The sequence below is a fragment of the Moschus berezovskii genome, chromosome 28 (assembly GCF_049115385.1).
Source record: "Moschus berezovskii isolate FMDL1 chromosome 28, NW_MosBer_1.0, whole genome shotgun sequence".
NCBI lineage: Eukaryota > Metazoa > Chordata > Mammalia > Artiodactyla > Moschidae > Moschus > Moschus berezovskii.
In genome coordinates, this window is record NC_142487.1 from 26,319,466 (window position 1) to 26,346,477 (window position 27,012).

The 27,012-nt window shown below is 45.9% G+C and overlaps 1 protein-coding gene across 3 annotated transcripts in view; it reads left to right on the forward strand.

Annotated features, from left to right (window-relative positions):
- The first annotated feature begins 393 nt into the window (after nt 1-393).
- Nucleotides 394-27,012, forward strand: part of MALT1 (MALT1 paracaspase) — a 60,819-nt gene continuing 34,200 nt past the window's right edge. Inside the window, exons 1-3 of one of the 3 annotated variants that reach the window (XM_055417446.2) lie at nt 394-795; nt 13,238-13,404; nt 23,559-23,680. In XM_055417446.2, the coding sequence (XP_055273421.2) occupies nt 521-795; nt 13,238-13,404; nt 23,559-23,680 (564 nt within the window). In that variant the 5' untranslated portion in view covers nt 394-520. The remainder of the gene's footprint in view (nt 796-13,237; nt 13,405-23,558; nt 23,681-27,012) is intronic. The other 2 variants (XM_055417448.2, XM_055417447.2) reach the window with 2 other exon arrangements.

Genomic DNA, 27,012 nt, shown 5'->3' on the forward strand with positions numbered 1-27,012 from the left:
AGCGGGCGGCCCCGCCCCGCAGAGGTCCCTCCCCCGCCGGGCCGCCCCCGCTGAGGCCCCGCCCCGCAGAGGCCCCTCCCACGCCGCACCGCCCCCGCTGAGGCCCCTCCCACGCCGCGCCGCACCCGCTGAGGCCCCGCCCCGCAGAGGCCCCTCCCACGCCGCACCGCCCCCGCAGAGGCCCCGCAGACGCCGACGCCGACGCCGACGCCCCGCCCCGCAGAGGCCCCTCCCACGCCGCGCCGCCCCCGCTGAGGCCCCGCCCCGCAGAGGCCCCTCCCCCGCCGCACCGCCCCCGCAGAGGCCCCGCCGACGCCGACGCCCCGCCCCGCATAGGCCCCGCCCCCGCCGACGCCCCGCCCCCGGAGCGGAGGGCGCCGCCGGCCAGTCGGGCTCCCTCAGGCAAACCGGTCTCGGCGGGGCGGGCGGCGGCGCTTCCTCTTCAGAGCTCCGCGCAGCGCCCTCCGCCTCGTCCTTCCGCCCCTGCCTCCGCCGCGCTGCGGCGAGCGGAAGGCGCGCGATGCGGCCGGCGGGAGCCGCGGCCGGCTTGGGCTCGCCGGCGCGGGACCTGTCGCCGTGCGGGGAGCTGCCGCAGGCCCCGCCGCCCCTGACCTCGTCGCCGCCGGCGGCCGCGCCCTCGGGGCCGCAGCTCCCCGCGGCCGCCGGCGCGGCCCTCAGCCGCCTTCCGGAGCCGCTGCTGCGGAGGCTCAGCGGGAGCTTGGACCGAGCGCCCGAGGGCCGCGGATGGAGGCGGCTGGCCGAGCTGGCGGGCAGCCGGGGGCGCCTCCGGCTCAGGTGCGGCCCCGGGACCGGGGGTGGCGGGGACACGTGGGGCGGGCTGGGGCGGGGGGCGCGCGGGCCGGGCGGCCGCGGCGACGGGCGCTGGGGAGCCTCGGGGCCGCGCGCGCGGTGCAGGCGCCGCCGCTGCGAAGGGGTGGCGGAACTTGAGCTGCCTTCCAGGCGAAGAACTTGGACCCACAGAGGCTCCAGGTTGGGCTCCGGTCGTCCACACCCTTTTCCTACTCTCCTCCTCTTGAGCTGAAAGAGATCGGGGTTAACCAAGAATACCAGGAAAGGTGTCTGGGGACATTGCGTTAGGGCGGTCATTCCAAAGAACTTCAAGTGCACAGACCTAGATGAAGACCCGAGGAAAGTTAGGTAGGATTCGTGCAAAGGTGAAGGGTTTGAGATGCAGGAATTCGTGAGGCTTTAAGGTCAAGAGGAGGAGGATGGCGGGAAAGACTGGAACTAAACTCCCCGTCTTCGTCCAGCAAACCCATTTGATTTCACCGTTGAACATTCAAGCATAAGTAAGACCGTTTTCTTGGAACTGAACTTCAGGCTCTCAAGACTCCTTTACACGCTTAAGAATTATTGAAGACCCCAAAGAGTTTTTAGTGTGGGTTCTGTATGTTACATGCATACAAACATAGATTTTTATTTACCATATTAGAAATTAAAGTTCAGGATTTTTTAATATTTAAAAAGAAGAATTCATTGCATGTTAACAGAAATGACATGTTTTTATGGAAAAACAAAACTTTTCCAAGATGAAAAATGTTAGGAAAACTGGCATTGTTTGGCATTTTGAAAATCTCTTGAATGTCTTATCTTAATCTCAGAGAACCAGCATCTTTTATGAGCTTCTGCATGCAATCTGTCACAAGTCAGATAACACTGGGCACTGCAGTGTGCGTTTCTGAGAGAATGAATCAGTAGTATTTTGAAAAATTTTGACCTTCGGGATCCTGTGAAAGGGGTCTTAGGAACTGCAGTAGGGTTTCCCAGAACATACTTGGGAAGATCACTGTTATGATCTGGGTCTGCCTTTGAATCCCTTAGCAGTTCTTTAAATTCTCTCATGACTAAACTTTGTCTTGTACTATAATTATTTGTACATATCCTTATAAACTCCTCGAAAAGAGGAACCGTCAGGTAAGATCCTTTGTGTTATGCATAGAACCTCTCAGACACTCTATAAATCTGAATTGAGAGAAGAACCACTCATGCAAAATTACGTTTTTTAAGTGCCCAATTTTGGCAGAAAGTTTCAGAAGATAAAAAAGATCTCAGACATTTAGCTCCTGTACTCATAAGATCTTGGGCTTCTCTGGTAGCTGAGCCGGTAAAGAATCTGCCTGCAATGCAGGAGACCCTGGTTCAATTCCTGGGTCAGGAAGATCCCCTAGAGAAGGGAATAGGCTTCCCACTCCAGTATTCTTCGGCTTCCCTTGTGGCTTAGCTGGTAAAGAATCTGCCTGCAATGCAGGAGACCTGGTTTCGATCCCTGGGTTGGGAAGATCCTCTCGAGAAGGGAACGGCTACCCATTCCTGTATTCTAGCCTGGAGAATTCCATGGACAAGTCCATGGGGTCACAAGAAGTCAGACACAGCTGAGCCACTTTCTCTTTCACTTTCATAAGGGCTTATGCAATGATAGACTGTTTGTTATTCTGAGACATTTACAAATAACATGCTAAATGCTATGTTGCAGGTGATAATAAGAGCAGGTTTTTATCTTTTATTAAGCACTTCGTATGTATACCAGACATCGTACTATGTGTTTAACCCTCACAACAACCTTGGGTTTCAGAGTTGGGGGTTAAACCTGAATAATGATGATTTGGGAATATTTGACTCTTTAGGGGGAGTAATGACGTGAGGATGAAATCAAGAAGTGGTAAATTTGCAAAGTGGAGCAGATAGATGGCATGCTATTTTTTTTTTTTCCTGTTCTGGGAAAAACACTGCTTTTGGCTGTTCCAAAAAATCCAAAATATATACAGTTATCCTAGGTCCATAGGTTTCTGAATTTCTAGACTTAAGATAAAAAGTTGTTTTTGTTTGTGTGTATGTGAGGTGGGGGGTGCGGACTGGCGGGGAGGGTGGTGGTCAGATTACCAGATCTGTGATTGGTTAATTTGTGAAATTGGTGGCTCAGAGGATAAACCGTCTGCCTGCAATGCAGGAGACCCGGGTTTGATCCCTGGGTTTGGAAGATCCCCTGGAGAAGGAAATGGGAACCCACTCTAGTATTCTTGCCTGGAGAATCCCATGAACAGAGTAGCCTGGCGGGCTACAGTCCACGCGGTCGCGAAGAGTCGGACACGACTAAGCGACTTCACTTTCACTAGTTAGGGAAGCCTCTAGCCTTTCATAAAGAGGGTTCTCCGAAGTGAGCACTCCTATTTGGCTATGAAGGACAGAGAAAAACCTCAGTAAGACCCTGCCCCGATGAAACAACTGATCGAATCAAAAAGTAATGCTTACCTCACATCAGGTGTTCAGTTTTCCTCCCCAAGCCTTCAGTTCCCTAAATGTGTGCTAAGTAGCTTCAGTCGTGTCCAACTCATTTTGACCCTCTGGACTGTAGCCCTCCAGGCTTCTCTGTCCATGGGATTCTCCACGCAAGGTTACTGGAGTGGGTTGCCATGCCCTCCTCCAGGGGATCTTCCTGACCCAGGGATCAAACCCTCGTCACTTACATCTCCTGCAGGCAGGTGGATTCTTTACTGCTAGTGCCACCTGGGAAGCCCAGGCCTTCAGTTAAATTTTGTTACAGGCCACATAGTAGTATTCACTTTGTTTGAAGAACTAATGGAAAAATCGGAGGCTGCTGCTCTGGTGAAGGGAGGGTGGAGAGAGGACAGTTGCCCAGCCAGAGGAGACAAGCTGCAAAGGGCGTGCATTTGTGGGTGCTGGGGATTTCACAGTAGGAAGTCTGCTGGAGACAGATGGAGTTGGACCAGGCTTTCAGGATGGTGAAGGTTAGCTCAGAGTAGGGTTAGTTGTGCTTGGGAAAGTGGAGGCCACCCTGAAGGTTGGAGAACTGGAGAACATTAAGCTCAGCTACCTGTTGAGATCAAAAGAATTAAACTGACTTCTCAAAAGGTTACCCCTGAGAAGTTGGGAAGCTGGGGAGTGACAGCTTTTCTGTTGGGGGATAGATGCTTTTTCTTTTTTAAACTAAAACAGTTATTTTCCTTGTTGTTGTTTAGCCATTTTAAAGTTGTTTTCATACTGATGGAAAAAGAGCATCTATGATTTTAATAGTAAAAAGTCCTGCAGGCATTTCTCTCTAGTGTCAAACCCAGAAATTACAGTGAGTCTAGTCCAAACGGATAGCAGTTCCCACGAGGGTGTGCAGTGCTTTCCTCAGAGTCACTGGTTCGCAGACATAGAACCCCAAAAGGTTGCCTGTTCTGTTTCTTTTCACGTTTTTTCTTCTATACAACTTGCCTCAGACCAGATAAGAATTTAATAAATAAGCCACAGGAGTTCTTTCTCAACTGACCATCAGGAATGAAGAATGTGCCCAGATGGTTGTTAGTGATTCAGGGTGAATCCTTGCATATAGTTTAGTTTCCCAAAGCCATGTACACATGGGCGTGCCCTAAATAAAAACCCAGCCCTAGTTCCAGTCCAGTGTTGACTTTTCAGAAATGCACAATGTAAGGGTTGTGAGTTATGTTTTATTTGGGGGCAAGGTGAGGACCCTAGTCCAGGAGACAGCATTTCAGATGGCTCTGAGAAACTGCTTCCAGGAGACAAGGGAAAGAGCTAGCTTATATAGAAGTTTTGCAACAAAGGGCAGGCAGTCTGAACATGAAAAGATTATTGTAAATTAAAGACAACCAAATGCCCCAAGTTACGGAATTTAGTGCTTTCCTATCTATGGGAAGGCTTCCCTGGTGGCTCAGCAATAAAGAGTCCACATGCCAATACAGGAGACACAGGTTTGATCCCTGGGTCAGGAAGATCCTCTGGACAAGGAAACGGCAATCCACTCTAGTATTCTTGCCAAGGAAATCCCATGGACAGGGGAGCCTGGTAGTCTGTAGTCCACGGGGCTGTGAAGACTGGGCATGACTTGGTGACTGAACAGCAACAGCGAGATGTTTGGGAAGATGCAGGAGTCTGGATTCAGCGAAATGATTCCTTTGATATGGGCCTCAGCTGCCTGGGACCAGTGTCCTGTGTTTTCCTCCTCGGGAGCTTCCTTTCCTGCAGTCTGATGGCCGCTAGATGGCAGGTATTCTTTCTTTCCTGAGTTCCCTCAGGGCTCCACCAGCACACCCTCCTTGGTGGCTGCAATTGCTGATTACTGTGATATCCTTTGCTTACTGATACGGCAGGAAATATTCCATTTCTCACCACACTCACCTAATATTGAACACCCTCTGCTGTCAGTGTAGATAAGCACAGGTTCTGAGCATCTTGCCCAAGCTAGTGAATCCTGTGGGAGACATGGAACATTCTAGCCTCCAAATGGCAGAGCTCTCAGGAAGCTCTAATGCCAAGTAAACTCCCAAGAAGGAGGGGGCTTAGAAATGGGGGTGTGGGACGTGGACCAGGGAAGGCAGTCAGCCACCGCTCATTTGCCAAAAGTATGGAAAAGGCTCTTTCAGCCACAAAGTCCTGCCCCAAGCGCTTTATGACGGGTTTCCTGCCTATCTCCAGTCTCTGCCTCTTCATCTCTGGGTTTTGGAATGCCTGAGGGCTCTTTATCCCACTTCTTCATCTGGTCCCTGCTTACCTTGGTGTTATCCTTAAGTCTCACGGCTTTCCATATATATATTTAGGTTCACTGCTCTCACTTCATACCTTCAGCCCGTATCTTTGCCTTGCACTCCCAGTGTTGATCTCCAGTGTGGATCGTAAGTGTACGACCTTGAGTGACTTGACTGACTCTTGAATGACTGATAGACATCTTAAATGCGGCACATCCAAGACTCAACACGCCCTCCGCCATAAACCTTTCTCTTCTGCATCTCAGTGAAGGGCAGCTACATCCATTCAGGTGCTCAGGCCAAAACCTGCAGAGTCGTTCCTGACTCCACTTCTGCCTACCTCATCCAGTGAGTCAGCACATGCCTTCTGCCAGCCCTCCAGTGTGTGTCTAGAACCCCAGGTTCTCTGTGACCTCACTGGACAGGCCACTGTTAACCTCTCATCTGCGCTGTTCCAGCAGCCGCCTAACTTCTCCGCCTCCTCCTTTGCTCCCCACCCCAGTCTATTCTCTTCAGAGCACTAAGAATCCTTCTTTGGAAACATTGAATCAGGTCTCATCCTCCCTCCCTTCAGAGCCCTCCCATTGGCTTCTCTGTCTCAGTAAAACCACCATTTAACTCCCGGTTAGCTCTTGAGTTGGCCAAAAAGTTTGTTTGCATTTTTCCTGCAGATGTTACTGAAAAACCCCAATAATTTTTTGTCCAACCCAAAAGCATCTCCCTCCCTGGCTCTGCTCTAGTCACACATGCTTTCTGCCCTTCCTTGAAGACTGTAGGGCCTTTGGACTTGCTGTTTGCTCAGCCTGAGATGTTTGCCTTTATCTTCTTAAGTGTTTGCTTAAAACTCACCTTCTCACAGAGAATGACAAATAGCATATGATATCACTTATATGTAGAATCTGAAAAACTATAATACAAATGAACTTATTTACAAAAACAGAAGTAGACCCACAGACAAAGAAAATAAACCTACGGTTACCAAAGAAGAAAGGAGGGAAGGGTAAATTAGGATGTGGGGATTTAAATATATACTGTCATACGGAAAATAACTAATCTACAAGGAGCTATTGTATAGCACAGGGAACTATACTCAGTATCTTATATTAACCTATATTGGAGGAGAATGTAGAAAAAAGAAATATATATTTGTATGTTTATATATAATTGAATCATTTTGCTGTACCTCTGAAACTAACACAGCATTGTTAATGAACTATATGCCACTGGTAATCCAGTGCTTAAGACTCCAGGCTTCTGTGCAAGGGGCACAGGTTCAATCCCTGGTCAGGGAACTAAGATTCCACGTGGCCACAGGTGTGGCCAAAAAAACACAACAAAAAATGAAAAGACCATACCCCAATATAAAATGAAAAGTTTTAAAAAGATTTTTTAAAAGTTTTTAATTTAAAATTATTCAAATCTTATTTACAAAACAGAAATAGACTCACAGACAGGGAAAAAAGACTTATGGTTACCAAAAGGGAAAGGTGGGAGAAGTAAGTTTGGAGTTTGGGATTAAAATATACACACTGCTATATATAAAATAGATGACCAACAAGGACCTACTGTGTAGCACAGGGAACTATACTCAGTCTCTTATAATAACCAAGAGGAGACTGTAAAAAGGAATATATATATATAATTACATATAATTGAATCACTTATCTGAAGCTAACATAGTATTGTAAATCAACTATATTTCAATGAAAAATTTAAAAACAAATAACATCGACTACATTTTTTTAAAAAAACGGTCACCTTCTCAGTGAGGTCTCCAGATCGCACTGTTTAAAACCATCTCCTCTGTCCGCTCTAGCATTACCTGTTCCCTTGCTTTGCTTTGTTTTTCTCCAAAGCACTTATAACCACAGGACGGATGAACACTCAGACTTCTGTCCTCTTCTCTAGAAAAATCTGGGAGGATGGAGGGTTTTGTTTGCTGCTGTAGTCTCAGTCCCTGGCAAAAATGGCCTGTCTTAGGTGATTAATGAGTAGTTATTGAATTAATGATTCTAAAGTATAAATGTACCAAGAAGAGAGGAAATGACTGTAAAAGCAGTACCAAGGTTTATACCCTGAATGGTGTAGAATATGTTCTGTTTGATTACATATTTTTAAAAAGTAAAATATAGTTTTATTTAAAAAAGAACAAGGTAAACCAAATGTGTCTGCATTAAACAATATAAAAAGTTCATTGAAAAAAAAAGTTCAGAGGTTTCCAATTCCACATTTCAACTAACCTTAAAGAAATTACAACCTGATGGGTTGGTAGTCCCGAATAAAAATATCTATAATTATCTGAAAAAAAATACAGATTTTTTTTTTAAGCAGAGTCTATTTGTTTCAATAAGAAAACTTTTTAATTAGATCAGAAATTTCAAATTAGGGCTGGTAGAAACCACTTCAAAGCACAGCCTTACAGGAATGTAACTTAAAAAAGGAAGGAAAGAAATGTTGAGTATATATAGACCTCGTCTTAACTGATCGCTGGTGCCCATGTGGAAAAGTCAGTAAAAGGAAAGGAGACAGAGCACCTCATTTTTCTCCAGTGCCTTTTGTATTGAAAGAGAAGTCGTCGTCTGCTTCAATGTGACTTTTCTTCGTTTAGGTGGCAGGGGGGGAGTAAAATGGTTTTTAATTCTCTCCATATCAATATAAAGATTAATTAAAGCATCATTTGGCTGCATTTGACAAGATGACATCTTGATTTCATATATAAGATCTTGATAACATTTATGAATCATAAAATGTTAAACATAGAGCATCCTTTTTTTATAAATTTCATATTATAATTGTTTGAAAAATTGGTAATATTTATGTTGAATCCAATACTGGTTCCTTGATTCAGGTATTACGTGGACTAATACAGAAACATTTTACAAAATAGAGGATCGACAGGCATCGTCTGCTTTTGTTTTTACAATCATCACAATTACCATTATTTCATGAAAGAAAGGACACTTTGACACTTAAAGATAGGAAGGACAGTCTTAGAGTAAGAGACGGTCTTACTGTCCTCACTTTCGTGATCTCACCATGGACTTCAGGTTGTGCTTCTGGAACTGGGAAAACTTGACCTGGAACAGTATTGTTGACATTCTAACAAGGATTAGTTTTTAGTTTAGTTCAGTTGCTCAGTCATGTCCAACTCTCTGCGACCCCATGCATTGCTGCACGCCAGGCCTCCCTGTCCATCACCAACTCCCAGAGCTTGCTCAAACTCATGTCCATCGAGTCAGTGATGCCATCCAACCATCTCAACTTCTGTCGTCCCCTTCTTCTCCTGCCTTCAATCTTTCCCAGCATCAGGGTCTTTTCCAATGAGTCAGTTCTTCCCATCAGGTGGCCAAAGTATTGGAACTTCAGCTTCAGCATCAGGCTTTCCAATGAATATTCAGGACTGATTTCCTTTAGGATTGACTGGTTTGATCTCTCTGCAGTCCACGGGACTCTCCAAGAGTCTTCAACACCACAGTTCAAAAGCATGAATTCTTCAGCACTCAGCTCTCTTTATGGTCCAGCTCTCACATCCATAGATGACTACTGGAAAAACCATAGCTTTGCCTGGACAGACCTTTGTTGGCAAAGTAATGTCTGCTTTTTAGGTCTGCTGTCTAGGTTGGTCATAGCTTTTCTTCCAAAGAGCAAGTGTCTTAATTTCATGGCTGTAATCACCATCTGCAGTGATTTTGGAGCCCAAGAAAGTAAAATCTGTCACTGTTTCCACTGTTTCCCCATCTATTTGCCATGAAGTGATGCAACCAGGTGCCGTGATCTTAGTTTTCTGAATGTTGAGTTTTAAACCAACTTTTTCACTCTCCTTTTTCACCTTCAGCAAGAGGCTCTTTAGTTCTTATTCGCTTTCTACCATAAGGGTGGTGTCATCTGTGTATCTGAAGTTACTGATATTTCTCCCAGCAGTCTTGATTCCAGCTTATGCTTCATCCAGCCTGGCATTTTGCATGATGTACTCTGCATGTAAGTTAAATAAGCACAGTGACAATATACAGTCTTGATGTACTCCTTTCCCTATTTGGAATCAGTCTGTTGTTCCATGTCCAGTTCTAGCTTCTTGACTTGCCTGCAGATTTCTCAGGAGGCAGGTCAGGTGGTCTGGTATTCCCACCTCTTTAAGAATTTTCCACAGCTTGTTGTGACTTCCCTGGTAGCTCAGACGGTAAAGTGTCTGTCTACAATGCGGGAGACCCAGGTTCAATCCCTGGGTTGGGAAGATCCCCTGGAGAAGGAAATGGCAATCTACTCCAGTACTATTGCCTGGAAAATCCCATGGACAGAGGAGCCTGGTAGGCTACAGTCCATGGCGTCGCAAAGAGTCAGACACAACTGAGCGACTTCAATTCACTTCACACAGTCAAAGGCTTTGGCATAGTCAGTAGCACAGAAGTAGATGTTTTTTCTGGAGCTTTCTTGCTCGCTCTTTGATCCAGTGGATATTGGCAATTTGATCTCTGGTTCCTCTGCCTTTTCTCAATCCAGCTTGAACTTCTGGAAGTTCACAGTTCACATACTGTTGAAGCCTGGCTTGGAGAATTTTGAGCATTATTTGCTAGTGTGTGAGATGAGTGCAATTGTGCGGTAGTTTGAACATTCTTTGGCATTGCCTTTCTTTGGGATTAGAATGAAAACTGACCTTTTCCAGTCCTGTGGCCACTGCTGAGTTTTCCAATTTTGTTGGCATATTGAGTGCAACATTTTCACAGCAGCATCTTTTAGGATGTGAAATAGCTTAACAAGGATAGAATAGTAAATATACAAATTTTTAGCTAGAATACCAGTGATAGTAAGCTTTAGAGGATACTAGCAGGTTACCAAAACAGTAGCTACTCAAAAAATTCTTTTAAGGAAACTAAAACAGTTTTAGAAATAAGCATAACTGAGAAATTAACCTTAGTATTCTTTTAATATTCCCATTTTTAAAATTTCAGTTCAGTCTCTCAGTCGTATCCGACTCTTTGCAACACCATGAATCACAGCACACCAGGCCTCCCTGTCCATCACCAACTCTCGGAGTTCACCCTATATTTTATTGAGTACCTTTTTTTTTTTTTTTTTTTTTTACTGTTTTGCAAGTCATTTATTATATTTTAATCTTTTAGTTACAAGCTACATATTATGTCAGTCCAACCAAGGTCCGTCTAGTCAAGGCTATGGTTTTTCCAGTGGTCATGTATGGATGTGAGAGTTGTACTGTGAAGAAAGCTGATCGTCAAAGAATTGATGCTTTTGAACTGTGGTGCTGGAGAAGACTCTTGAGAGTCCCTTGGACTGCAAGGAGATCCAACCAGTCCATTCTAAAGGAGATCAATCCTGGGTGTTCATTGGAAGGACTGATGCTAAAGCTGAAACTCCAATACTTTGGCCACCTCATGCGACAAGTTGACTCACTGGAAAAGACTCTGATGCTGGGAGTGATTGGGGGCGGGAGGAGAAGGGGTCGACAGAGAATGAGATGGCTGGATGGCATCACTGACTCGATGGACATGAGTTTGAGTGAACTCCGGGAGTTGGTGATGGACAGGGAGGCCTGGCGTGCTGTGATTCATGGGGTCGCAAAGAGTCTGACATGACTGAGCGACTAAACTGAACTGAACCCAAAAGGAAAGCAGGCAAGAAAAAAATTACGGACCACTGACCATGTGCCAGACCCCGTGGTTCGATGACCACAATCACACTCTGAGTTACGATGAGCATCATTTTCAAATGAGCAATCTTAGACTTCAAAACCACCTGCAGTTCTCTGGCCAGTAAGTCTTGGAGGTGTGGGATTCAGAAGACCCGCCAGGTTGGACCTCACGGTCTCTGTAGAAATATCAGCTGCCCCTGCCACTTGCCTCCCAGTTTCACTGAGGGGTCAAGGAGGTCACCTGTCTCGTTTGAGATTAAAATGTAAAGGAAGAGTCAAATAACCGGAATCTGAACTTGGTAATTCCAGAATTACAGAGTTATTAAACTGGAAAGGAATTTGGAGATCTTCTAGTTCAAGGGCCCTTCTTTACAGAGGAAGCAAATGAAACTCACAGAAGAAAACTGATCGATTCCATTGAGCGCTTATTATTTGGCACATACTGTGCTAAGTACTTTTTACACGGGTTGCCTAAATTAATTCTAACAGTCCTATGAGGTAGAATATTAGTGCTGAAGTTATTTTGGTTGGGTGCATGTTTTTCTTTATGAAATAACCAACCTTGTCACAGAATTATAAATCTTGGGTAACCATTATATTGTGTAAATGCTGTGGCAGCCTTTTACTAAAACCGGTCAAAATGAATGTGGATTAAGACTATTTTAAGCCAAATGAAAGCTTGCTCATCTTGTCTCTGCCACAGCTGTGGTACCATGTTTATGTTTGACCCCTTCCATCCAGGGTCCCAGGCATTTCAACTGTGATTAAAATTCACTCGATAGCCTTTCAGTTATGAATGATTAATATGGGCCAGACGAAATTTTAGGTATTGAGGAATTAAGAAGACATATATTGGGTTGGCCAAAAAGTTTGGATTTTTCCGTAAGACATTAACAAGAGAGGGCGGCTGCCGGAAGCCCTGAGGCGCAGAGGAGGTGCTCCGGGCGGAGGGCCTTGCACGGAAGTTGGACCCCGAGGAGGTGAAACAAAAGATGCTCAAGGACGGTGACCTCCGTACAGAGCTTCCTCATCTGTGGCCCTGCTGTGAGTCAGCCCTTTTATCTTAGGGAAGTTGGGCAGCATAGGCAGAGTGAGCCTCACATGTGAGTGCATGGGATGGAGGGCCTGGTTGCAGTTTCTCCTCCCCTGCAGATGAACAGGCCCAGGAAAATGTAAGAGACTCTTTGACTGAGTGGACCTAAAAATTCTACTTGTTAAGAACAAGTCAGTTGACTCTGGTAACTGACCTTTATAGCTGAGAGAGAAAAACTGTTTGGGAAGTATGAAGGGATATCTTACGGTCATAATACTCCCTTATACCTGTCATATTCAGCCTTGTCAAATGTTGGTGTAGTTATATGTGATGTCAAACTCCATTTTCTAGCAGGTATTAATTATAAGGTAATTATGTCTACCACCCTCCCAAAAAAAGGGTATAGAAAAACCCTAATGAACTTTTTGGCCAATCCAATGTATGATAGGGTTTCTTTTTGCCAGCACTACTTTTATCTAGTTGAGTAAATAAGACATGGCAGCCCACTCCAGTATTCCTGCCTGGGAAATCCCATGGACAGAGGAGCCTGGTGGGATATGGTCCATGGGGTCGCAAAGAGTCAGAAGAGACTTAGCAACTAAACAACAACAAAAAGAAGACATACTTATGAAAAGCTCATGGCTTTAAGGCAAAATGTGTCAAATAAAGCAAGGGTCTGCCAACAACAGTCTGTGGGCCATATTCAGAGCACTGTCTGTTTTTGTACAGCTCATGAGCCAAGAACATTTTTTTATATTTAAAATATTATAAAACAAGAAGGTGCAGCAAAGACCCTGAGGCCCATATAAAGCCTAAAATATTTACACTCTGGCACATTACAGGAAAAGTTTGCCAACTTCTGCTGTACAAGGTGAGCATCGTCAGGAGACTGTCTAAAGGGACGGTAGCTGTTTGTCCTGTAAACCGTTTCCCTCCACTCGGCAACTTGCTATTTATTCCCTGCCGCACCCACGATGGGGCCAAACACACATAGCAGGCAGATCGCTCTGAAGAAGAGGTGCTGACCTGACTCGAATCTGTCGTTGGCAGCTGTCTCGACTTGGAGCAGTGCTCTCTCAAGGTCCTGGAGCCCGAAGGCAGCCCCAGCCTGTGCTTACTGAAGCTGCTGGCCGAGAAGGGCTGTACGGTTGTGGAGCTGAGCGACTTCCTGCAGGCCCTGGAGCACACCGAGGTCCTTCAGCTTCTCAGTCCCCCAGGTAGGCCTTCCCCGTGAGCACATTCTCCGGGAGGTCACGGAGGCCGGCTCAGCGGGAAGTGGCTCATTTGACCAGGTGGATTGTGTGAAGTGTTGTTGGAATATGGACACATATGGAGCCTCATTTGTCCCCCTGGGTTGAGACTAAAGAACGCACAAAGAGCAAATACAATACATAAACTTCGGTTGGATTGTTTTTCAAAAAAAAAACAACAACTATAGAAGGCATCTTGGGGACAGTTGGAACATCTTGAATATAACATACATGTTAGATATTAGAGAATTATTCTGTGCCGATGGTGTTGTCATTCTGTAGCAGCATGTCTTTATTCGAAGGTGGCACATGTGACAGTGTTGAGGGGTAAGATTTCTATAGCTTATGTCGAAAAATGCAGCCAAGAAAGCAAAGACACTATTTATTTATGTGTATGTATGGAACGAGATAAAGTATGACAGGTGTTTATTGTTGAAGTCTTTTGCCGACCAGCATGGTGCTTTTGAAATGTTGAGTAACTCAACCAAATGATTTTTTTTTTCCCTGAGTATACCAATAGTGAGTGAAGTTGCTCACTTCCAAGGTCAGATGTGATGAATAGGAAACAGTGCTTCCTTTCCACAGCTGTGGGTGGAGTTGGTTGGTTACCATGACGTCAGCAGGAGGGACCATGTCATCCAGGTCATGTGACAGCAGCCGCACTGCAGACCTTTCTCAGGGACGTGGGAAATTAGGGACACGTGGTATAGTGGTGTGCTGTGAAGTACATGTACCAGAAGCCTCAGTGCAGGATGCCGTAATAACGGGAGTGTTTTGGTTCCATCAAAAAGTCTTGCAGCAGTTTCGGCTTCAGGAAAGGCAGGGGGCAGTCCTGTTTCCAAGAAGGTGGATTTCATCTCTGCCCCTCCTCTCTCGTCACTGGCTTCCTCCCAGGACTGACTTTCTACATCGTCATAAGGTATCTACTAGCTGTTCCTGGAATCTATTCTTGTCTCAGCAAAAATCATTGGCTTCTCTAGCAAGTTAACTGATTTTGGTCATGTGCCCATTATCCCTGCACCTGTCACCACCGGCGCAATGGAATGTACCAGTTCACCTGGTGGACCAGGAGTGAGTGGGTTAATCAGCTTGCCAGAAATTGTCTTGTCTTGTGGATCACCAGACAAAACTAGGTGCTGCCAGGTGAGGATGGGAACTGAGAACTCTACTATAGATGGACCCGGGATTGTAAGCCAGGAAGCTTGGGCTCTCAGGTTATCCCCTGCTTTTCCAGGCCAAGTGCAGATGATGAAACAGCCTCCTATAAACGCCTCCTTTGTGTTACCCACTGTTTTGAATGCTTGATGAGTGTTTCTCAGGCCTTTTCTCGGAAGAGGCCTGGGTAGGAATAACTGGCTGCTAACGCAGGTCCCATCTAGATGCCAGTGCTCTCCGTCACCAAACAGTAAACCACTCCTTCAGGTGACGTTTACTAACGTTTATATCCCCAGTGTCTCAGAAGTACCCAGGCATTGTGGTGATTGAAATCTACTTGCCTAGGGCACTCGGCTGTAAAGTTCTGCTTTATAGAATACCACGGCCTCGGAAAACTTAAGAAATCTTTAACATCTCATTAGGTTTTTCAGCAATTGCACTTAATGACTCCTGTCAAGTCTATAAAATGAGAGTAAGTGTTCTTTACGTCGCAGACGTGGAGGAGCTGCAGAGATGAGGCTGTGTTGATCCGTATCTAGGAGGCCGCACACTCATCTCATGGTTTGTGTTGCGATCGCTGGCCTGAGCGTGAAGGTTTTCAGGTTTTCTGTGTGAAACTGGGCTGACTGAAATGGAGTCACATATCTGATTGTGTGTATAGGTAGGCCTGAAGGATGGAACTGGTTTCTGTTGTGATGTGATGAGCCAGCAGCCAATACAGTGCCGTCCTAATACGCTCAGTCTTCTTCTTTGGGAAAGTCTGGGTTTCTCCCTCTGTGCTTCTCCCCACCAGGTGAGGTCAGCGCTTGCCGTCTGTGGCCCCTTGTGCACGTCATCCAGATTTCAGGCCTGCAGGCTTTTTCAGCTATACGCTGGGGCTTCTTCACATTTGAGGGGAGACTAGGGGGAAAAAAAGCAGTTTCCGCATTACCAGTGAGGCACTGTTTCTGTGAAGTTTCATGCTGGATTAGCCGTAGACTAGGAATCGGTTGTTACTTTAATGTTCATTATCAATTTAAGAGGAAATAGTTGGGGATCTAATAAAACTCAGTAATTTACAGTTAGCTTTCCTCCTGACTCTTATGTGAATAATCTAAAACTTACTGTATTTACACTCGTTAGAATGTAGAAATTTAAGAATTAAAGAACTTTACTATTTCAATAGGGACATTGAGAATAAAAACCATTGTAATTAAGAATGCGAGCTCTGATAGAATCCGCTTAATGTGGGATTTTGCTCAGTCAGCCTCACTGTATTCTAATACTTTTGCTATTCCAGGCATTTCGCTTGGCACTGTGAATTTAAAGATGACTAAGAGAGTAGTTGTGCGTGTTCGAAATTCATCGTCTAGGAGGGAAGACAAGCATGTAATTCATCAAATCCGGTGTAATTGTAAAACAAGTATAAAGGAATCTCCAGTTTTTCCTCTGGAGTATTCCTGAATCTTGGTGAAAATACAAAGTAGGAATATTCTAATATTTTCTTTTTTTTGATAATGCAGTCTCATAAGAGGATATTAGTTCTCATTCCATAAAAAAATCTGATGACTTTTCTCTAATTGTCCTTATAGAGAGCTCTGGTTTGAGAGACCAAGATGCTGTAAACCTCCAAACAGGCCTCTCAGGCCTAAACACAGGGAGAAGGGGAGACTTCAGGTTTCATTTAGTCTGAGTTTGCCGTATTCCGTTCCCGTTGTTTGTGGGAAGACAGCCACAGATGGCCGTAGGAGATGGCTGTGGTCCCAGATTTCTCCGATGTCTCTGATTTGGTGGCCCAGGGGTAGCTGGGGAGGGCTCCCTGTCTCTCCCTGCAACAATTGCCTTGATGAGGAACCAGCTTCTGTGGTTGCTCATTTGAGGTCTAAGCCAAGGGTTACACACCCCCAAATTCTTGTGCTCTGTGGGCTCTGATACCTGATATATTTTGCAAAAGATTGTGATTTATCCTCTTCTGCCTGCCTTCCTGTTGGGCTTTTCCATAACACATGGGTTGGCCAGCTTGCCTCTTAGACTGGTCTAGTCTGCACTTTATGTTAGAGAAATGGCTTATGATTTTTATGAATGGACGGTGTCCATCTGCATTGTCCAGCTCTGACTCACTGTTTTCCTGTCTTTATTCCTCTCTGCGTTTCAGGGGAAATTGGAGAAGGGCAGGGGCATTAAATGAATTCACTGAAACTGTTTTGAACTAGAAGTCTGTAATGATTTTTTTTAGACCTTTTTTTTTTTCTTTTTAAAAGGGATCAAAGATCCTGGTCTCAAAGAACCCTGGGGTCTATCTAGCATCTGTAGCCTTGGCAAACACAAGTAAACCTAGCTGTGCTATTTGAGATGTTTTTGTCTTGAGTGCAGAGGTATAAGCACCGTCCATTAGAGTTCTGTTTTAAGAGAAACTGGTTGAGTGCAGACTTATCGGCTCTATCAGCTAGGGTCAGGCTCATCACGAGATTGGTTGCCAAGGAAGCCATGCTCTGACCTGGAATCGACCAAGCAGGGGCTGGAGGGTGGGGGATGTTTAGAGAGAATTATTGTGTTACACGGGCTTCCCAGGTGGCGCTAGTGGTAAAAAACCTTCCTGGTGATGCAGGAGCGGTAAGAGGGTTCCAGTAGATAGACCCCAGGGTTCTTTCTGCTCCAGTTTCGTGATGCTGCCATTTTATTTCATTCTTACGTAAAAGGAACTTTGCTGCGGGTACATTTAAGCCATGCTGGCAGAGTAACGTGGTTTCACTGACATCGTTTCCAGTCTTCCCCAGTCCTTTTTCATATCAATTCATTTTTCTTCTTTAATTCCCTGTAAGATTCTCATGGTTACGTTTCTGATATCAATTTTATTTTTTATTACTTTTATTGTCTCTAAGATAAGAGCAAAGATGGCTGTTATTCTTCAGTTTCCAAGCTACCTCTACTTGACGTTTTTATCTTCACAGTTCTGCGAAGGACTAGAGCAGGACTGTCACGAACATTTAAATTTTAAATGTGAGCACACAGTTATGTGGAAAAGGAGATTACCAGAAGTTATCATTTGGCCAAAATTACAGTTTGTTGTTGGCAAAAGTAGGATCAGAACCTGGCCTGAACTCACTGTCCTCTCCAGTAATGCTAGGAAGATTGTTTGGGAAGCTTAGCTACAGATTGTCATACTCAGTTTCCTCTTTGACCCACGGACTTCAATTTTTTTCTTCTTGACAAGTTAAAAAGTACTTAGGTACTAGATCTTACTTGTAAGGGACTCATCTTGTTTCGTGAACAACAGAAATTCCTGAAAGCGGGATATTAAGAAGGAAAAAGCAGTAAAAATGGAAGGAAGATTAAGAAAGTCAAGAAACAGAAGGGGAGTGCTGGTGAGGGCTGGGAGGGCGGGTTTCCGGGCCAGGATACTACAGGGAGTCGGTGACATGGAAGCATGAGCAGAGTGAGCTGGGAGACCAGGTTTAGCCACAGCAGATACAATGTAAACTGACCTGTCGGAGGAAAGTGCATGGACACACACTGGCTGTGTAATGAGGGAAAATTGTTAAAGGAAGAGGAATGGTGTTTATTCTGGGACTCTCTGGGGTGCTTTTCAGTAGTAGCCTACAAATGCTCAAAATAAAACCTCAAAGGGAGGGTTTTAAATGGAAGATGGTGGAAATGGTTTATTTTTTCGCGGCCTCTGAAACTAGATGCGCTGTAATGTACACAATGAATCTACTCCTGGAAAAGCTGTCACATCAGCACCAAGGGCTTTGTGAGAGAATAAGGCAAAGGGACCTGTGAGGACTCCTTCTGTCAAGTCAAGAAGCACCCTTGTTTATCTCTGTAGCAATTCCAGTGGGGGTTTTAAATGTCTTGAACCAGTTGTTCTACACAGGTGTGTGTGTTGAAAGCACAGTCCTCGTGTGCCATCAGACCCAGTCAGATTGTCCCCAGCTTACAGGAAGTCGAGTAACTTCTTTGACTTCTTTGCAGATGTTATCTGAAAATAGGCTTGTTTGCCAGGAAGCTGTGCGATCGCCCTTTAAAACAGAGCTTTCATTTGTGTGCCTTCGAACACCCTCCCGAGCTCTGTGCCATCCCCGCCCCCGGCTTTGTTTCAGCACCTTCTAGTGGGCACTGCGCGAGGGTGGCTAGAGGTGACCACGGTTCCCTGTCGCACACACACACACGACGTGGGAGGAAGGAAATATGTGTGGTTGAAACATGGGACGTATTGTGACTTCTCTCTTTACTCCTCACCCAGGGCGGTTTTCAAATCACACTTTGTCTTTCAGTTCTCAGTCTTTGAAGCAATAAATAATAAAGGCATGTCTTTGCTTGCTTCCTGAAGACTTAGACAACTAAAACTGTTGGCACAGGACCGGTGTATTCACTGTGAGTTTGAATGTCTGTTAAAAGCTACTTAGTCTTGTCTCCCATGAGGGAAGCTTCTGGAATATCCTGGTCACGTGGCCTGCTTCGACTAAAGTCTTTCATTGCTTTTTTGACCCTCTAGAGAGAAAGCTTTTCACTTCCTTCTTTCTCCTCTCTTGTCTCTCTCTTAATAGCAGGGAATCTTCACCAAGGTAAATTTTGAAGCACTGTTGTGCAAGACACACTCCTTCCAGTAAGAGAGACTCACTCTGGCAGAAGATGGGGTTAGCGTGGGAGACACATTAAGGATCACCAGAAAACTGGAACTTCCCTGCCAGTCCAGTGGTTAAGACTCTGCTTTCCAATGCAGGGAATGAGGGTTTGGTCCCTGGTCGAGGAACTAAGATCTCACATGCTGTACGTTCAGTTGTGTCCAACTCTTTTCGACCCCATGGATTGTAGCTCACCAGGCTCCTCTGTCCATGGACTTTTCCAGACAAGAAAATTGGAGTGAGTAGCCATTTCCTTCTCCAGGGGATTTTCCCAGTCCAGGAATGGAACCTGTGTCTCCTGAATTGGCAAGCAGATTCTTTACCACTGAGCCACCTTGGAAGCCAGATTTCCCACACTTCAAGGCTCCAAAAAAGAATCACTGGAAAAATGATGATGTGTGAGCTGATGAATGTGTCCATTAACTTATTGTGGCAAGCATTTCACAATGTATAACTATTAAACCATCATGTTGTACACCCTAAATATATGCAGTTTTTGTTGGTTATTCCTCAGTAAAGGTGGAAAGAAAAAGATCACTGGGATAGCAAAAGGCTTAAAAGAGTTTTAAAGCCTAGGAAAACATAAGTTTGCATCATGGTTCTGCCGTTTTACAGTGAGAAAAAAATTAGTCCTGGGGAGGTTAAATAATCTACCCAAAGTAACTCGGATGACTTTATGCAAATGACTTAGGTTCATTTCTCCTCATTGTAACATCGATCTAATTACCACAGTTATTTTGAAGGTTAGAAATCACAATGGTGGGCAAATATAAAGCAGTCAGTAAAATCGCTGCTGTAGTCATTTTTATTATTACAGTACACATTTGTTCAGCAACTATGTGTTGAACACGCACTGTTCTGCTGTGCCAAGCACTGTTCCAGGCATCAGGCGAACCGATGAGTGAGACAGGAGCTTCTGATTGAGTCGGGGAGACAGTGAGAAACGAGACTTCAGGTGATGCGCGCAGTGAAGCCAACAGAGCTGGGAGACTGCCATCGGGAAAGAGGTGGGGGTTACCCAGGAAGAGACCTTTCCCAGAAATGCTGAAGACCTGGATGGTAAAACTCTGCCGTGAGACAGCGGGGGTTGGGGGAGAAATCCCGCAGAGAACTGGAAAGCGAAAAGGCAGGAAAGAGCTTGTCTTCTGGAGGAAAGAAGACTGCAAGGCTGGAGCGTGGTGGGCGAGGAGCCGGCGGAACAAGGGCAGAGGGGTCCATTCACAGAGGGCCTCGTCGGCCACGTAAGGAGCTCGGGTCATATTCTCAGTCCAGTCAGAGGTCCGAAGAGGGGTTTTAATCAGAGGAGAGCTGTGGATCAGTTTGTTTTAAAAAGACATTGAGCTGCTGGTTGGAAGTAAGGAAAGAACGTTAGCACATTGTGGCAACAGTCAGGAGGGGACGGCGGCTTGGATTGAGATCACGGCGTGGGCGATGGTGAGACGTGGGAAAGCCTCACTGACCGGACTTGCAGCTGAATTACACGTGGAGAAGAAGGGAGTGTGCGGAGGGTCTGTTGTGAGTCACTGGAGGCCCAGGGTTGGCTGAGGCTTGGTCTGTCCTCCCTGAGACGGGGAAGCCTGGGGGTCTAGGAGGGGTGGAGGCTCTGTGTCCAGAGGGCTTGGGGACAGTACATCCGAGGTGGCTATAAGGCACCCACATTTTAAAGTCAGTTTAACTACAATGCCTAGATTTATAGTTCAAATTTATACTTGTTCCCTTCTGTTGGTTTTGCAACTTTTTTTTCTTCCCTCTCTTATCGCACTTAAACGTTGGAAAGGAGAATCCTTGCATATTAAAGTTGTGATGTAAGTCTCTTCTGGCAGATGAGCAGTATATGCGAGCGTTAAAATACACTGTGAATTTTCTGGCTTAAGTAAGTGCTCATCCCATTTTCTGACTTCAGCATATACTTTCCTACTGACGTGGATAACAGAATTCAGGAAAGCTGTTACTTCAGCCATCCTGTGCTCAGTCAGTATCCACATAAAGGGTGGATGAATGTGAAAGCTTTTCCTTGGCAGGAGTTGTAAAGTTTTTTGGGGGAGGCTCTGCTGTATTTACTGATTTTCCAGGGTCTCTCCAGACCCTCAGATGTGATAGGAATGCAATAAATGTTTCCTCGTTTTGGATTTTGGTTTTATTCAGTGTCTTTCCTGCACGGATTTCACATGCCTGTTTTGTCTTATATACTGTTCTTTCCCTTGAAAGTTTGGTGCATTTCATGTATTGAGATTGCTGTTCTTTAGGACTGTCTGCTCTTCAGTGGCGGAGAAGGCAATGGCAAGCCACTCCAGTACTCTTGCCTAGAAAATCCCATGGATGGAGGAGCCTGGTGGGCTGTAGTCCGTGGGGTCGCTAAGGGTCGGACCCGACTGAGCGACTTCACTTTCACTTTTCACTTTCACACATTGGAGAAGGAAATGGCAGCCCACTCCAGTGTTCTTGCCTGGAGAATCCCAGGGACGGGGGAGCCTGGTGGGCTTCCGTCTACGGGGTCACACAGAGTCGGACACGACTGAAGTGACTTAGCAGCAGCAGCAGCAGCAGCTCTTCAGTGGTGATCTTGTTTTGTTTGTTTGCATTACTGGGTTGTAGAAGAAAAAGATGTGAGATCATGTTCAGGATACGTGAGGAAAATTAAAAATAGGTGTGGGAAATTATGTTTTATAAGTTTTAATGATCTTTTCTCCTTTCTGAAAGCCAGCTGGTCTTCCCAGGTGGCACTAGTGGTAAAGAACCCGCCTGCCAATGCAGGAGACACAAGACACGGGTTTGATCCCTGGGTCTGGAAGATCCCCTGGAGGAGGGCATGGCAACCCACTCCAGTTTTCTTACTGGGAGAATCCCATGGACAGTGGAGACTGGCAGGCTACAGTCCATAGGGTTGCAAAGAGTTGGACACGGCTGAAGTGATTTAGCATGAAAGCCAAGATTTATGTATTAAAACCCTGGCAAGTGTAAAATGTCCTAGCTTTGGTTCCTTTTGTGTCAGTTATCTGCTGCTGCATAATAAATTAGTCCAAGACCGAGAATTTTTAAATCGGCATCCACTGGTTGTCTCGGAGTTTCTGAGGGCAGGAATCCAGGAGTGGCTGAGCCTGCTGGTTTTGGCTCAGGATCTCTCATGAGGTGACAGTCCAGCCCTCAGCTGGGGCTGCAGCTATCTGAAGGTCCACGTGGGGCTGGGTAATCCTCTCTTCAGGTAGTTCATGCACGTGGCTGTTGGCAGGAGGCCCACGTTGCTTTCCTTACCACCCAGGCCTCTCTGCAGAGCTGCCCAGGTGTCCCCGTGACTCTCAGTGGGCTTGCCCAGAGGGAGTGATTGAGAGAGAGGCAGAGGGAGAGGAGGTATTCCATTATTGACTCCAGGATTTTTGACGAGAAGCACCTCTCAGAAGTTTTCCATGTTTGGGGAATTCCCTGGCGATCCAGTGGTTTGAACTCCAGACTTCCACTGCTGAGGCCCCAGGTCAGGGAACTAAGATCTCACAAGCCATGTGGCACACCCACTCCCCCCAAAAAAAAAGGTTTTCCAGGTTTTGGTGCTGGTAGTCATTTCTCAGATGAGAAATGTTTGCATCACATTTATCAGATTTTTATCGGGCTCTTCTGTTTGCCTTTCTGCTTCCAGAATAGTTTTATTTTAATGCTAAACCATAGCATTGGAATTCTTTTCTTTTTTTCCAGTGGACCAGTTTTTTTTTTTTCAGTCTTTATTGAATCTGTCACAACATTGCGTCTGTTTTATGTTTCATCTTTTTTGGCCAGGAGGCACATGGGATATCAGTTCCCCAAGCAGGGGTTGAAGGCACATCCCCTGCATTGCAGGGTGAAGCCTTAACCCCTGGACCTCCAGAGAATGTCTTTTGAAGACATTTCAATGGCATTTAAACTCACACTTGTCTTACAAAAACCATGCAGCTATCTGAGTTGAAGTGCTGACCATATACGCACTTATGACCAAGTACTACCAGAGTTGGCACCGAGAGTGCACCCTGACCGCTCCTTCAGACAGTTATTAAAGGCACATCCTGATGTCATAGGCATTTGGACGTGGAAAAAATATTTCTCAGAACTGAAGAAATACAGCGAACAGTTTTCTCCCCCAGTCGTGGGGGGTGAGGGGGATGTGGTCGATCAAAGTCTTCTGCAGGTGAGTTTCTTTCCTCCTGGTCTTACAGAGCCTGGAACTCACAGACTCACCATCTGATAGGGAAGAGATCTGAATGAGTGATTTATAACAAAAATGAATATGCAGGTTATTTCCAAAATATTTCTCTTTTTGGTTTCAGAAACATAAACAAGGAAAGCCCCTCTTCTCTGATTCTATTTATGTAACTTTTTTTTTTTTTCTTTTTTAAGGAATAAAGATCACTGTAAACCCCGAATCCAAGGCAGTCTTGGCGGGACAGTTTGTGAAGCTGTGTTGCCGGGCAACTGGACATCCTTTTGTACAGTATCAATGGTTCAAAATGAATAAAGAGGTAATTTTAAAGTCTTTTAAATGTCTTTTAATTCCTCTGTCAAAAGAAGAGAGATTAATGCTGGGAAAGATTGAAGACAGGAGGAGAAGGGGGCAGCAGAAGATGAGATGGTTGGATAGCATCACCAGCTCAATGGAGCTGAGTCTGAGCAAGCTCCAGGAGATGGTGATGGACAGGGAGGCCGGGCGTGCTGCCGTGGGTCGCCACAGCTGAGTGACTGAACACAGCAAAGAAGAGAGAAGAAGCCAACCTTAGTTAGCCTCACTGTCTTTAACAGGTTTATGGGGATTCTGTTAAAGGACCTGACAGTCCTTGTTAAAGGCTCAGTGCTGCTCCTGATGCATTCAGCAACCATTCCTCTCTCAGCACTAATAAAGTCAGCTCTGTATTCTGCAAACTGTGGAAACGCAGGAGTACCTGGGGCAACAGTGTCAGCAGTGTGCAACATCACCAGTGCCTCCTGACACAGGTGCACAGGATCCTTTACAGCAGGTCGTTCCAGTCATGATCTTTAAAAGGGTTTCAAAGCAGCACGGAGGGCAGTATTACTGTAAGCATCCCACAGAACTGTGTTATATCAGAAGACTTAGGCTTTTATGGTAGTTTCTGATGTAAAATTCAGGTTGGTAGAGAGACGTTTGTTCCTTTCGTGAAAGGATTATATCCCTCAGCCACCAAACAGATAATTTAAATTTGCATGTTGAAATTCTCTTTTCTTAAACAGTCTTTGAAAGCACTTCCCTGTTGGTCCAGTGGTTAAGACACCAGACTCCCAAGGTGTGAGGTGCAGGTTGAATCCCTGGTCAGGAAACTAAGATCCCACACGCCGTGCAGTGAGGCCAGTTTAAAAAGTATTGATAAAAAAAAAAAATCATTAAGCGTTCTTTGAGCCACTCTGCCGCTGGGGGTTTCTCAGTGGTCCGGCCACATTGAGCTCCACTCTCAAGAGCGTCTCTCTTCTCCCTTATCACCCGCCTCCCTGCCTGTCCTCCAGATGCACCGTGAAACTCCATTGTTCTTTTCAGCCTCTGAGTCACATAGCTAAACTTTCTTCTCAACTCAGCACTGACTCCATTTGCAAATCTGAATTTAAGCTCAAGAGTTGTTCCAAAATGACGTTCGTTCCTCTGATGGGATCACCCTGTGCCTCAGAGCCAGGGCAGCCGTGAACTGTAGTAACGGGACTGTGCCGGGTGCCGGTGGCAGACAGGCCTGTGCTGGGTGCTTGACTGTCAGGAGCCCTTCAAATTCCTGTCGCCGGGCATTGAGAGCCTGACTGAGAGGACATTTTATGTGCCTAGGCTCTCGAGAGGTGGTAACTAAAGTCACTTTTACCATAGCTTCTCAACTGCAAAGTGGCTTTCATTTCAATGAATGCCTTTTGAGGAAGAAATCGTGGGCAAATCTTACTACGGTAGGTAGTGGGTTGGCCAAAGAGGTCGTGTGGGTTTTTCCACAAGGTGTCTCAGGAAAACCCCAAGGAGCTGTTTGGCCAACCCAGTACCTCATGTGTGAACCGTGTCCTGATTTTGAGAAGGGGAGAAACCGAGGGGAAGAGGAGTACCCGGTGGATTTGAAGAGCTGTGATGGGTTCTGAGGCTCTCGCCAGCTGAATTCTGTCTTAACCCGTAGGTTCATGGTCTGTCTCAGGAGGCATTCATCTCACGACCACTTGTTGGGCACCTGTCCGGGTTCTAAGGCCAGGATGGTGAAGCCTGACACCCAAGGGCCCTGCCCCCTCTGCTGGGGACAGACAGGGAGCAGATGAGATAACGCTGTGAGTTAAGAGCTGTGAGGAGGATAAGCAGGGTGACACCAAGGGAGATGACACTCAAGGCCTTAAACAGGAGAAGTAACGGGAGGGTTTATGTTCTTAAAACGCCAGCTTGCTGCTTTCTTTAGTATGTGTGTATTTCTCTGCACCTTAGTTGCGGCATGTGGGACCTAGTTCCCTCACCAGGGGTCAGACCCAGGCCCCCTGCACTGGGAGAGCAGAGTCTTAGCCACTGGACCACCAGGCAAGTCCCCCGACTTCACTGCTTAAATGGAAGCAAGAGCATAACAAAAAGACCAGTTCCCTGATGCCTGTACTAGACTGGAAATAACAGTAGTGTGAACTCGGACAGGGCAGGGAGACAGAACAGAGTGGGTAAGTTGCTTTATTTAGAGACAGGGTTCATCAGATCTGGCAGATTAAATGGGGAGCCTGAGGGGAAAGGCACAGAGCTCAAGGATGACCCTAGATTTGTTACCACAGCCTCTGGGGACCTCTTACATACTGAGGTGTTGGAGCCTGGGAGAGGAAGAGATTCAGGGTGAAAAATCAAGAGTGTGGTTTTCGACACATGAAGTTTGAAGTGCCTGTTAATGTCTGAATGCGTCTAAGTCAGCGTGGGTACCCCAGGCGGCAACGCTGAAAGGTGTACGGCAGAGGGGGCGGCAGAGGAGAGACTAGGAAGAGCTGGCGCGCGAGCACGAGCAGGAGGGCTGGTCTGGAGCCCGCGGGGGAGCATTTCAGAGGAAAAGGGCGGCCAGCATTTCCAGTGCTGCTGGGAGGTATACGGGTCCAGCGCAGGACATTTGGGGGTTTGTTTGTTTATTTAAGATATAAAGGTACTAGAGGATGTTTTTGAGAGTGCTCTAATAAAAGAGGGAAGCACGCTAAAGTCGAGAGAGAAAATTGCAGGAGCAAGGCCAGAGAGGGTCAGATTGTCAGAGAGAAAAATACTTTGCCTCTACCCTCTCATGTTCTGTCCCTGGGAGCCAGTGAATCAACTGACAGAATACAGATTAAGAAGATAAAATTTATTCATATGGGAACTTACAAAAGAAGTAGTTCCATGCTGGGTTAAAGTTACAGGAGAAGGGATGAGGAAGAAAGAGCCTCTACGGGAAGAAGCATGGGTCTCCTTAGAGAACACATACAGAAGGGCCTCTGGGGAATAGACAGGTGACCAGAAGGCTGTGACAGTGTCTGTTCACGCAGGTGCAAGTGGTCTTTCCGTCTTCTTCATAGCTGTAAAGCTCCCCTGGAGAAGGGGTCTATGGTGGGTTTGATCACCTTCCTGGAAGTAAAAGCCACCCTGAAGAGGGAATTTATGGTAGCCTCATCCCCCAGAAGTTTCTGCTTTTGTCCGCTAAGGAAAGCTCTGAGCAGCCTTCTTTCTGCATCTGTTGAGTCTTCAGCTTGAACTAATCTTCGTAGTCTAACTCTGGGGTTCCAAGCGGTTAGGATCCTCACGCATCCCAAGCCCAAGAGGCCTTTGGCAGGAAGACAGGTTTTTCCATTTTCACAGGAGAGAGGAGAGCAGCTCTAAATAGGCACGGGCTCA